The sequence below is a fragment of the Macrotis lagotis genome, chromosome 4 (genome assembly GCF_037893015.1).
Source record: "Macrotis lagotis isolate mMagLag1 chromosome 4, bilby.v1.9.chrom.fasta, whole genome shotgun sequence".
In the NCBI taxonomy this organism is placed as follows: Eukaryota; Metazoa; Chordata; class Mammalia; order Peramelemorphia; family Peramelidae; genus Macrotis; species Macrotis lagotis.
Window position 1 is genome coordinate 99778626 of NC_133661.1, and position 13281 is coordinate 99791906.

At 33.3% G+C, this 13281-nt stretch overlaps 1 protein-coding gene across 6 annotated transcripts in view; it reads right to left on the reverse strand.

Annotated features, from left to right (window-relative positions):
• The window catches only part of TDRD1 (tudor domain containing 1), a 68565-nt gene that overhangs the window by 28239 nt on the left and 27045 nt on the right, over positions 1 to 13281 (reverse strand). For 5 of the 6 annotated variants that reach the window (XM_074233633.1, XM_074233634.1, XM_074233632.1 and 2 more), the window contains exons 9-16: positions 12758 to 12901; positions 10581 to 10752; positions 9478 to 9564; positions 8017 to 8187; positions 7779 to 7886; positions 4234 to 4404; positions 3637 to 3882; positions 1043 to 1180 (exon numbers count right to left, since the gene is read on the reverse strand). In XM_074233633.1, the coding sequence (XP_074089734.1) occupies positions 1043 to 1180; positions 3637 to 3882; positions 4234 to 4404; positions 7779 to 7886; positions 8017 to 8187; positions 9478 to 9564; positions 10581 to 10752; positions 12758 to 12901 (1237 nt within the window). The remainder of the gene's footprint in view (positions 1 to 1042; positions 1181 to 3636; positions 3883 to 4233; positions 4405 to 7778; positions 7887 to 8016; positions 8188 to 9477; positions 9565 to 10580; positions 10753 to 12757; positions 12902 to 13281) is intronic. The other variant, XM_074233635.1, reaches the window with a different exon arrangement.

Consider the following 13281-nt stretch of genomic DNA (forward strand, 5'->3'; position numbering starts at 1 on the left):
TTTAACATATAATTTTAAAAACCATTAGTGAAATATATTTCATATTTATGTATATAATATATAAAATACTTTTTATCTTTGTGTTTGAAATTTTTGTATTTTAAAAAAGTGAAATACACTAATGATAAAGATTAAAAGCAAATGAGTGTGGAAAAAGAACCACAGGCAACAAAACTTTTTTTTAAACCATGATTAAAACGGTTTTTAAAAGTCCACTAAGATGATCCATCAGTACATGAATTGTAGACAGATATTCTAGTTGGACAATATTCTGAGCATGAAATTGGATGAGAATTATAAAATAAGATGAATTACACTTGAAACTACACAGTGTTTCCAATGGTATTTAGGAACTATTTTAATAAATTCTATAAACACCAATTATTTCTCTGGTGAAATGGTTCCCAATCATGCAATATCATAATCTGCAAAGAATCAAAGGAGAGATGACAAAAACATGATGGTGGAGTAACTAGGTGGCACAGTGGATAGAGCATTGGCCTGGAATCAGGAGGACCTGAGTTCAACTCTGGCCTCAGACACTTAATAATTCCTAGTTGTGTGACCTTGGGCAAGTCACTCTTTACCCCATTACCTTAAATAAAATTTAAAAAAAAACACGAAGGTGTTTTTAGCTTATGACTTATGTACAGGAAAAGGGACAAATCACTCGTTTGGGTTATCAGGAAAGTAGATGGTTTATTCTTTGTATTAAGATCAAGGAATAATATGAGCAAACCACAGGCTACATAGTTAACATAATGTTAAAAACATGAACAAATGTTTCTATCATATTAGGTAGATCCTCTGGTGAACTTGTGAAAAGACCTTGATGGGCTATGATTAGCACTGAACACCTTACTGTGTAAATGAGATAATAGAACTATTAACATAAGTAGTATGAACACCAGCTTATCTGAAGTCAATTACCTCTTAAAAACAGAAAGATTGAAGAGATAAATGCTTATCACTGTGTCAAATATAGCATCACCTAAGTAAAATGAAGACTATATAAACTGGCATAGAATTTAAAGTAACTTACCATCTTCTTTAAGTATATGACAATAGAATTCTCCAGGATTATATAACATGCAAACCATAACATTTACAGTCTCATTAATAGCTAGTTCAACCCAAGTCCATTCAAATTTATTCACTGTTTCTTCTGAAGTTAAGGAAGCTATGAAGATAAAAAGTAAACTGCTTCAGAATACAAACAGAAAAAACTCCCATAGATAATATTTTATATCTTTTATGAATCTTAACTCCCCCCCTTTTTCTAAGACTTTAAAACACTTTGAAAGTACCACAGTTAGTTATTTTTAATATATATCTTATCACCTGGCGTGCCTTACACATTGATGCCAATGTGATATAATAGAGATTCAGTTTATGTTGTTTATATGTTGGGGGAGAGAAGGAGCAAGGAGAGAAGAAAAGAATACTAATGAGACTGGGAAGAAGTGACAGATTCTGAAGGTCACAGATGTTCTCCTTCAGCAGAAATCTTGAAAAAAAAGCTGGATGGCCTGCTCCTAACAAAGCTAAACAGACCATATAAGCAGCTTATTTGGCACAGCAAGACAGAACTTGAAATTAGAGAAATCTAGGTTAAAATCCCAACTCAGACCCTTGTTATGCAGTCATTTAACATCTCTGGCTTCAATTTCTTCATCAATGACTTTTAAGGGTCTTTTCAGCTCTAAATTTTTGATTCTGTTATCAAAAAGTTACATGAATACACTAAAAACTTCAAAAAAACTTCAAATGTATCATCTTTACTAGCTAACATTTCCATAGTACTTTTTTTTTTTTTTTTTACTTTTTTGCAAGGCCACACAGCTAGGTAATTATTAAGTGTCTGAGGCCGGACCTGAATTCAGGTACTCCTGACTCCAAGGCCGATGCTCTATCCACTGCACCACCTAGTCGCCCCTCAATAGCACTTTAAGGTTTGTTTTATATATATTGTTTTGATTTGAACCTTATTAACTGTAAAAGTACTAACTTGCTTTTATCATTCCTACTTCACAAATTAGAAAACTGGGACTGAAGGGCTAAATGATTTACTTAAGATTACTACAAATCAAGTGTCCAGCAGGACTCATATTTCTGGGTTCCTGACTTGAAGTTCAGAATTCTGTTCAGTATTTCACATTATCTATTTCTGATTATTTTCAACTGGCTCTTGCTTTGCTGAGTTGATTCATTTGTGTCCAGCTCTCTTTGACTACATTTGTGGTTTTCTCAGAAAAGACACTAGAGTGTTTTGCCATTCCCTTCTCCAGCTCATTTTTACAGATGAGGAACTAAGCCAACAGGCTTAAGTGATTACCCCGGGGTCAGCTAGTTAAGTGTCTGAGGGTAAATTTGAATTCAAGTCCTCCTGACTCCAAGTCTACCACTCTTTCCACTGTGCCAGTTAGCTGTCTCAATTGGATATCTTTAACACTAATTTTAAACCTTGGTCTCCTAATGATAACTTTGGATCTATCAACCAAATGTTTTCATTTCCATTCCTTTACTCCATTTCAAAACCGCACATCACCTCCTTCTCTTCTCTTTAACAAGGCAGCCCTTTCTACCTATGCCCTTGATCTCAATTCCACCTTTCTTCAGCATATTCCCTCTTGATATTTAAATGTCAGCCTCTCTCATTTCTATGGAGAAGACTTTTAAATGCACACATTCAGCTCCATCCTCTCTCCTGAACTTTGGTTCTGCACCCTCAAATGTGCATTTGATATTTCAAATTAGTTATCTCAAATTCAATAACTTGGTCATCTTGGTATTTCATTATTTTTGTCGAGTGCTACCATTCTTCCAGTCATCCATATTTGATCAACTCAGCATTATAGTCAAATCAAGTATACTTCATCCCATATTCCCAAATGATTGCCAAACTTTGGTTTTATGCCCCACTGCAGCATCATATTTACCTGAACCCCTCTTATTACTCGCACAACCTCTGCTTCAATTCTGAACTATAGCTAAAGTTTCCTAATTAACATCCCTGACTTAAATCTCTACTCCATTCCAGTACATTTCCACACATAATCCTCTTATAATTTTATTTTTCACAATAACTCACTTATTTTCAGTTCCTAAGTCTTTCTTCCCTGGTCCATCCACTACTCACAAAGAAATCAAGAAAAACAAAACATCTTAAAAAATATATATATATATCGGGGCAGCTAGATGGCGCAGTTGGATAGAGCACCTGAGTTCAAATCCGACCTCAGACACTTAATAATTACCTAGCCGTGTGGCCTTGGGCAAGCTACTTAACCCCATTGCCTTGCAAAAACTATATATATATGTATATATATATATATATATATATATATATATATATATATATATTATGTATACACAGTCATGCAATGCAAATTTCTGATTTTTTCACAGCCAAAATTAAACAGCAAAAAAAAAAAGAAAAGCATTTCAATTCATAACTCAGTCTATTGGTTATGTGGAAGTGAATAGCATGTTTCACTATCAGTCATTTGTAATTACAGTTGTTCATTATGTTACTCAATCTGTGAGTCATTTAAAGTTGATTATCTTAAACTTAAACTACTTCCCATTTAGTGGTCAGTTATATATACTATAAAGAATCATCAAACATTTACTTACCACTAATTTCTCTCAAGTCACTGAATGCATCTACTGTCAAGAGCTTGCCTTCTCCTATAGCAAAGCCAGCTTCGATAAGAATTTTAGAAACATTGATGCTGGGTTTAACTGACTTATCTATAAGCTCCACTACAGAACTATTTTCCTTCTTGTCTACAACTTTCACCGTAATCATCTTATTTCGTATTAATTTTTTCATGAGACAAATTGCCTCTGGAGCCCAGATTCCTGATGATGGCTTCACTCCTTAAAAATAACATTTTAAAAACATTATTTATATTTCTCAAAGCAATAATTCAACAACTAATCAAAGCACAGAGCCAAAATAAAATATTAAACAATGAGTAAAATACTTTTATGGGAATTATAGAATGAATTCCTGATTATTTCTGTCACATCACCTTCTTTTAAAATATGGGTAAAATTCATCCCTTTATAGAAATAAAAGTATAAATTTCACATTCCTTTTAGACATCTTCTCAACTTCCAAAAAAAAAAGCAACTTTATGTTGGGCTTTAATCTGTACATTGTCATATGACAAATTTTTTATTCTGAACACTAAAATGCTAGCTATTAAAATTACAACTACATCATACCTGCCAGGATACACTTTATAGCCTGCATTGGCAATTCCAATAATCTTGGTGCCATGGGACAAAGTCTATTCAATTTAAGGATTTCGAAATTTCCATAATCAACGTAGCCAACTAAAGCAGACTCTTCAGAAGCATAAGCCAGAACTGAGGCACGGTACCACTGATTATCCTCTAAAAAATATAGACATATATAAATTAGAACCAAAATGCTTTTCTAACATTTATATGAAGACATTCTTTTTAATATTAAATGAATTTTAAGCAATCTGGAAATTTGTTTCAACAATAGTAAAACATCTTTTTAACTACCACTTCCCAAATGAAATATTTTGCCAAATTGTCATTAAGTATTTTCACTTCACAGAGGATATTCAAACTCATTATGTAAAAACAGTCCAATTTTTCAGATTCAATCAATAAACAATTCTTTGCTATATACTCATAATATACCCAACAGAATCTTATTTTAGTGGGAATGATTTTAATGTCACAAAAATAAAGAATTCTCTAGTAGAAATACTATGTGTCTTCTCCAAATCTCCACAAGAAAAAAAAAAGATATTCTAATTCTCAAATCATTTCCTGTTCCTAGATCTTTCTCCTTCCTTACCTGTACCCTTCCTGGCTTCCCTCAGGTCTCGGCTCAACTCCCACTTTTAGGAAGAAGCCTATAGTCCATTTTATTTCCAATTTTCTCTAGAGATCTATTGTACTAAGATTCTATTCATCTCATTATTTATTTTTTTGGTTGGATTTATTCTGAAATATGGGAGTAAAATTCTCTAGCTAGTGTATTTTTATTATCTATTTTCTTCTTTTTTTTTCTCCTAACTTTTCCTTAAGGAATTTGAATGCTTTATTATTTGATGCATGTTTAGTATTTTTTGCAAGGCAAATGGGGTTAAGTGGCTTGCCCAAGGCCACACGGCTAGGTAATTATTAAGTGTCTGAGGTCAGATTTGAACTCAGGTACTCCTGACTCCAGGGCTGGTGCTCTATCCACTGCACCACCTAGCCACCCCCATATGTTTAGTATTAATATTACTTTACTATCTATGTACCTTTTATCCCTTTTAATTAGGCCTATTCATAATAGATTTTGCTTCAAGAGGCCTTTATTTTTACTCTTTGACTCTATTTCAAAGTAGGTTTCTTGTAATGTGCTGTCACATCTGATTTTTAACCTATGTTGCCATCTGCTTTTTTGGGGAGGTTGAGCTCATTCCATTCACAATCATGATTACTATATATTTCCCTCCCAATTTCTCCCATTTATATATTTTTTCTGTTCTTTTTTAAAATGCCCCTCCTCAAAAATGTTTTGACTTTTTACTATTTCTTCCCTTAATACATTCTCCCTTTTATAACACTCCTCCCTCCCCCAATCCCTTTTCCCTTCTATTTCTCTGTTGGGTGAGATAAATTTCTAAGACTGTATTATTTCCAATCTTTGAGCTAATTCTGATGAGTAAAATGTAAACACTGCCTATCATCCATCTTCCTCTTTTCTGGAAAAGCTCTTCCTTTGGTACCTCTTTTTTGAGATAATTTTTCCTGTTCTACCTTTTTCACCTCCTAGTGAATTCCTCTCTCATCCCTAATTTTAATTTTTAAAAATCACTCTATCAGTCAACTCACTGCCCATTTATCTCATCCTATTCCCCAATATCAATAGTTATTAGGAGTTTACTAGTTATAATCTTTCCATACAGGAATATGAATAGTTAAACTTTACTGAATACTTTTGTTCGTTCATGTTTACCTTGTTATACATCTCAAGCCTTGAGCCTTGTATTTTCAAAGTCAAATTTTTAATTCAGTTCTGAAGATGATCAATGAATTCTTTCAATTTCTATTTTACTTCTGGTTCTAGGATATTGAGACAGGTTTCCTTGATAATTTTCTGAAAGATGATTGTTTAGATTCTTTTTTTAATCATGGCTTTCAGGTAATCCAATAATCCTAAAATTATCCCTGCTTGATATATTTTCCAGGTTGGTTATTTTTTTGATGAGATATTTCCCACTTTTTCTTTTTATTATTTTATCTTTTTCTTAATGCTTTTTGATGTCTCATGAAACCATTAGCTTTCCACCTGCCCGTTTCAAATTTTTAAGGAATTATTTTCTTTAGTGAGCTAGCTTTCATGCTTCTTTTTTCCATCTGGCCAATTCTGCATTTAAAAGGAATTCTCTTCTATGAATTATTGTGCCTCTAACAATTTAGTTTGATTCTGTTTTTTAAGAAGCTATTTTCTTCAGCAATTTTGTCTTTTTCAAGCTGTTGACTTTTAATAATTTTCTTCCACCACTCATTTCTTTTCAAAATTTTTCCTCCACCTCTCTTAGCTGATTTCTAAAATACTTTTTGAGTCCTCTAGGAGGTCTTTGTCCAACTGACATTTTTGCTTTGAGGGTTTTGCATTTAACCATTTGGATTTTGTCATCTTCTTCTGAGATTACAATTTGATCTTCCCTGTTACCATAATAACCTCTATGGTTAGTTTTTTGTTGTTGCTGCTGTGGTTTGCTCTTTCTTTCAGTAAGCTTCCTGACTTCTTACTATATAAATTGGGCTCTATTCCTGGGGTATATGAAGCACTGTTCCAAGTCTCAAGGTTTTTTTGTGCTTGTTTTCAAAGCTAGCTCTGATGTGTATGTAAATCTTCAGTTCATCTAAGAGTTCATCCAAGGTGGTATCATCAGCTCAGATGGGATGTATTTACTGTTCTCCTGGCCAGTACTCTGCTAATGTGAGTAACCACAAGCTCTCTTTGAAGCCCTAAACCTGAAATCAGGTCTCTGCTCTCTTGAGAGCAACTAAAAGCACTATTCTCCACACTGGAACTGTGACCAGGGATCCTTCTCCTCTAACGGCCTAAGTGCAGTTGAGCTTGTATTCCTTTTTGTCCTTAACTTTTTGTCAGAACTGTATACTATCAATGCAGCAGGGTACTATAACCCAGTGCTCTCAAAGAATCCCCTCTAAACTCCTTCTGACTAGTGGTCCATGGGCTAAGAGCTCCTGCCACTGCCACTGATTAACTGTCTCCAAGGCCTGTTAGCTTGCCAAGGCACAACATGCACTGTCCTTTGCTTAAGGTCCCACCACCACATTGGTGAGGAAGAAGTTTCCATTCAATCTCCTACATTTCTTGGGTTAGAAAATTGTGCAAACCAAACTTTTTATTGGGTCTGCCATTTCAGAATTAGATATGAAGTGTTATTTTTAAGTTGTTTAGAGAGTAATTTGGGTATGCTCAATTGAGTTCCTGCCTTTACTCTGTCATCTTGGTTCTGCCTCAATTGCTTCTTTTTAAGAATAGAACTGATTCATTTTGATAATTTAATTTTTGCTGTTGCTAATACTTGATGCAAACTGAAAATTTTATTTTTATTTTCTTAGCTTGTAATTAGTTCTAATTACAACAGATCACTTCAGGAAAAGAAAACGGAAAAATGTATTAAAAGTCAGCAACAGTGGGCCAAGGCAGATTGATGCAGTCAAACAAACACAACAGAACTGGCACTGTAATTTTACCTTACCTGAAAATTGTGCACAACAGATATCTCCAATAGCTGGATAAAAGTCAGATTGGGCAGACATTTTATTACAGTACTCGCTGAGAGATAACTGAAGTTCAGCAAGCTGTCCTATAAAAGAAAGTATGTTTTTAAAAATACAAATACTCATTTTTAAATTCGTAAGAAAATATATGAAGAAGTATACAAGAAGAAGAGTCCTGACATTCTACAACTACTGGATAAAATGAAATTTACTTACGTCCACTTTGTAGCTGTTGACAAAAGAAGTCTTCTGGACTTTGAATATGGGCAACAACACCACAAAATTCATCTCCAACATTTAGAGATAACACCTTTGGAATCAGATTACTCTTACACTCAGCCAGTGTTTTATCTTTGTTTGTTTTTTCTCCAGGATCTTCAAAATCATCTTCCCAGAAAATTCAAATAACATTTAAAATTAATAAATTAAAATTAATAAAATTAACAAAAACCTTTAAACATATTTTAATCCACTTATAAAAGTAAACAATTTTCTTAAAAAACATGAATTTTAATGATGATTCATTTATTCCATTATATGTAGTTTCTTTTTTGTAACTTTAGGTACTATTCCATTAACTTAACATGTGTGTTTTAACCATGGCTGCATAAGTTAAATGAAAGGCCCATGCCTGACCTTCCATATCAGCACTCTATAAGGAAAATATTTAGTTAAGACAGGGTACTGCAGATTAGAAATTACAAGACAAAACTGACAAATAGGCACAAAATTTGTTCTGAAGCAGAGTGTGAAGAATCAGGAGTCTGAATTAAAATCCTCCAAATTCCATCCTGCAACTCTAATTGGTTTGAACTCCAAGAACATGATTCCCTTATACCAGGTACTTCCTAGCACACCATCCCCTATCCAGTTTGCTTTTGTGTGTTGCCTTTTCCCATTAGATACTAAACTCCCTGAGACAGCAACTGTCTTTCTTATTTGTATACTCAAAGCTCAGTACAGTGTCTGGCATATAGAACTTAATAGTTTATTGAATTGAAAATCCATGTTTGATATAGTTATCAGGTGTATATATAACCAAGGAAAGACAGCAACTTTTCTGAATCCTATGTCTCTTATTTCTTTGAATAGAAATAACTCTTTCATAGGGCTGTTATGAGCACTTTATAAACCTTAAAAGCACTACAGAGGGGGCAGCTAGGTGGTGCAGTGGATAGAGCACTGGCCCTGGAGTCAGGAGTACCTGAGTTCAAATCCGGCCTCAGACACTTAATAATTACCTAGCTGCATGGTCTTGGGCAAGCCATTTAACCCCATTGCCTTGCCAAAAAAAAAAAAGCACTACAGAAATGTCCATTTCTGGTCCTGCCTCTGGTCAACTAGCCTCCATTGCATCCTGGCCAACAGTCCAAAACTGAAATATAGATAAGTTGCTGATTTTCATTGGTAGAAATAGTCTCTGAATCTCATGCCAAAAAAATAAATCTAGCCTCTTTCCCATAAGTATGATATTTAAAACAAAATGCAAAAAGATTTCTTCAAAACTAAATTTAAGAATATGACCCACCTACTCTACATGGAATAAGAAATTAAATAAATAGTGGAGAAAAAAAGCAGGAAGACAGAGCTTTTATTTCATACTCTCAAACAGAAATACTATTCTCCATCAAAAGTCAATATGAATGGTACAAAAAATATGTCAACATGAATACTCACTTTTATCTGAACTTTGCATATTGGAATTTTGTCCCTTGGGTCTCAAACCATATCCCATTTCCAAAAGCACCAGGTCTAAATGTTTTCCTATAAAACATAAGTGATTATTTTTTAAATGTGTTATGTCCTTTTAATCAAATGGAAAGGCAAAGATTGTATATATTCAAATATTATTTATCAGTAAAGTGAGTGCAAAGGACAGTACAGATTTGTATCATTTAGTAAATGAAGCCCTTATTATGAGGCATTGTTTTGAGAGTTCTTTTAAAAATAAAATTAAAAAAAAAGGGAAATGTTGCATAAAGTAAAAAACACGAACCTTAGAACAAGACTAGAGGCAATTCAATGACAATTATTGAAATTGAGTAAAATTAAAATTATCAAAACTTTCTGAAATGATATTAAAAATATTGATATTATAAATATCAATTAAACAGTGTTAAGTCACTTGACTGGCTAATACTTATAAAACTTTTATAAAGTGTATTTGCTAAAAAGTTTGGCAAGAGTTGTAACAATTTCTTTTTTTGTTGATTATTTAATTTTTTTTGGAGGCAGTTGGGTAGTGATTTGCACACAGCTAATATCTAAGGTCACATTTGAACTCAGGTCTTCTTGACCCCAGAGCCCAATCTCTACCCAATTATAACAATTTTAACATATATATCATGTGAATTCAAAATCGTTAAAACTTTCAGAAACTGAGAGATCAATGTTGATGTTAATGTTATTAACTGAATTCACTAAATTCATTTCAAATTCATTAGGTTTGAATCAAATTATCCTCAAATATTCTATACAAATTTCTTTTTTAAAATGTTCAATTATTTTCAGGTGCTTACAATGGCTAGTTGATATACTGACGAAATACAAATTGGTAAAGATTGCTTAATGAAATCTACTGACCAGACTAAAACATCAATTACTTATGAAAGGAAAAAATCTCTTGCATAATTTTTTAAAAAGACTATTACTTAAAAATGACTGGTTGAATCTCATCTTTCCTTGTCTTTTTTCTCAGGAATACTTGGAAAAAAAAAGTGAGAAAACTGACATATTTTAAATTCTACAGGAGGATGGAGAAAATTATTTTCTCATCTTACCAGAACCTGGAAGCAAAATGTCAACAGCAAAAGAAATCATTTCCTCTTGTAATATATCAAGAATTTTAAAAGAACAATACTGTTCTACTATTAAGGGTTTAATAGCATTCGTACAGTCATTACTCCAACTTCCTTCTGCTGGGATTACACTGGCAACAAAGCACTTTATAGCCTGAAAGAGATTAAAGGTATTCTATATAGAAAGAATAGGAAATAATAACTGATTTTCTTCTTTAAGAATCTATAGACATCTAAATTTTTAACATTTGTTTTAAAACAAGTTTTGAGTTTTGAAATTTTTCCCTCCCTTCTGCTCCCCCTTCCCTAACACAGTAAGTAATTTTGTTGCTGTGGAAATACTAGGCAGAAAGCAAATAGTTAATTTCTGTGACTTTCTGTAGTCAAGACTACATCATGACCTATGCTGATTTTGTTATTCTGAGAAAATGTTTCTGTAACATTCCTTGCTTCTAATCTCTGAAAAACAGTCCTGAGAAAGTCTTCCCTTATCCCAGACTAACAGCCACCTGGGTAACCTGTCTCTGCCAATGAGTTAGGGACCCACTGCAGTCACCAGGAGGATCTCATAAGGACTGGGAAACAGAGGTAGGAGCCCAACATGATAACAAACTGTTAGCTCTTTATTAGCTCAAAATGATCCTGTTATCCCTGAATACCCCTACAGAATTCTTTACACTTTGCTTGTGCCAACCCCTACCCCCTTTCCCAGCATGTAGGCCATCCCGTGGCCTACATTTACATATTTACATGCATATGTGTGTGTATACATATATATACATATACATATATATATATATATACACGTGTGTGTGTGTGTGTGTGTGTGTGTGTGTGTGTGTGTGTGAAAATCTTGGCTTTTCCCCCTGCTAGTTGCTTATCTGTTAGGGATAAAGCCCTCATGCAATAACCTTGCACCAATGAAATAAAACTTATCTGTCCCCTATCACCATGAGTCATGAATCATTGTGAAATTCTTTCATTATTCAAATGCTAGTTTGGTTGCTCAAACTGTGCCAATTTGATATACGTTATATGTTTACAATCCTGTAAAATATATTCCCAAGTTAGTCACGTAAAACTTCTCTTTCAGACTTTTAAAAACATTCACAACTTCAATTTCTATATATCCCATTTTTTATTCTGCAATCTGACAATTCTGTTCCTCTCACAGGATATTCCATCCCCTGCCTCCAGGTCATTTCAGTGGTATTTATGTCTGGAATACCCTTTTTTCTTTCGAGATGCATCTCTCTCTACATATTTACTGACTAAAACCTTGTCCAATTCCCACTCCCCCAACCCTAGTGCCCACCCCCTTCGAAACCTACCTTACACTTATTCTTATATGTTGTCATACATACATGCATGCATACATGCACACACAATCAATTACTATTGCATATTCTAATTCGAAATGCATATTAAAGCACAAAATCTAGTCATTCCAAAGCAATACATCTTACACCAACAATTCCTAAATTAATTTGGACATAATCAGCATTTATAACTTGTGCTTCAAATATAAACAGAACCTATAAATTTTGGTCTAGGAAACATGCCCCTAAGATCTTGGGAAAATTTTTTCATATTATATGCTTTTTCAAAATAAAAATTTGTAAAGATATGATAAAATTTCATAATAATCTGAAGGGAGATATCACTATTAAAGACTGCTCAAAGTGCTCCATTAAAAATTGCAAGGTATTCTATCAGTGCAACAATCAGGGACAGTTTGGGGCTGTCTGCAATGGAGAATACCATCTGTATCCAGAGAAAGAACTGTGAAGTTTGAACAAAGACCAAGGACTATTAACTTTAATTTAGGGGAAAAAAACCAATTATCTTATTGTCTGATCTTGCTATATCTATCTCTTTTACTTTATATTTCTTTCTTAAGGATGCAGTTTCTCTCTCTCTTCACATTCAATTTGGATCATTTTATAGCATGGAAACAATGTAAAGATTGGCAAGTTGCCTTCTGTTGGGGGTGGGGAGAGGGAGCAAGATTAGGGGAAAAATTGTAAAACTCAAAATAAATAAAATCTTAAAAAAACCCCACAATATTGGAAAAAAAATTGCAAGGAAACCTTGGCTTCCCTAGAATTCAATTTAACACTACTAGGAACTTGACAGAAACAAAAAATCAAGAAACTTACACAGGGGGGAAAGAGTTCAATATCTTTGTTTAGTTGCTGAATTCGGCTCATTGGAATAATTTCTCCATTTCCGTAATCAATATATAATACTTGTGCTTTCTTCTGCTGTATATCAATATCTTGTATTATTACTCTGTTCCAGGTCTACAGGAAAAATACAAGGCTTTTTAACAGAATTTCAGAATTCAAACTAATCTATGTTATACATAAATGGAAAGTTATTATATTATTTGAAATAAGCATTAAAAAAAATCATTTTCCCCCTTTTCAAGGAATCCCACAAAATCTCTCTAAAAATTTATTACAATTAGTATAATTTTATATTTATTATGTACAACTAAATATTTTTATCTGTAATACTGTCATGTTTTATGATTCAATTATGTGCAAGTTATTAAGAAAAGTTGCTAACTAACCTGCAACTAGCAAATGGTAGAGATATTAAAAAAAGAAAAGAAATCTTATGAGATTAGACTTACAATTAACTCTAAATAGATTTTTTTGGCATTGGTATTCCTAAGGAT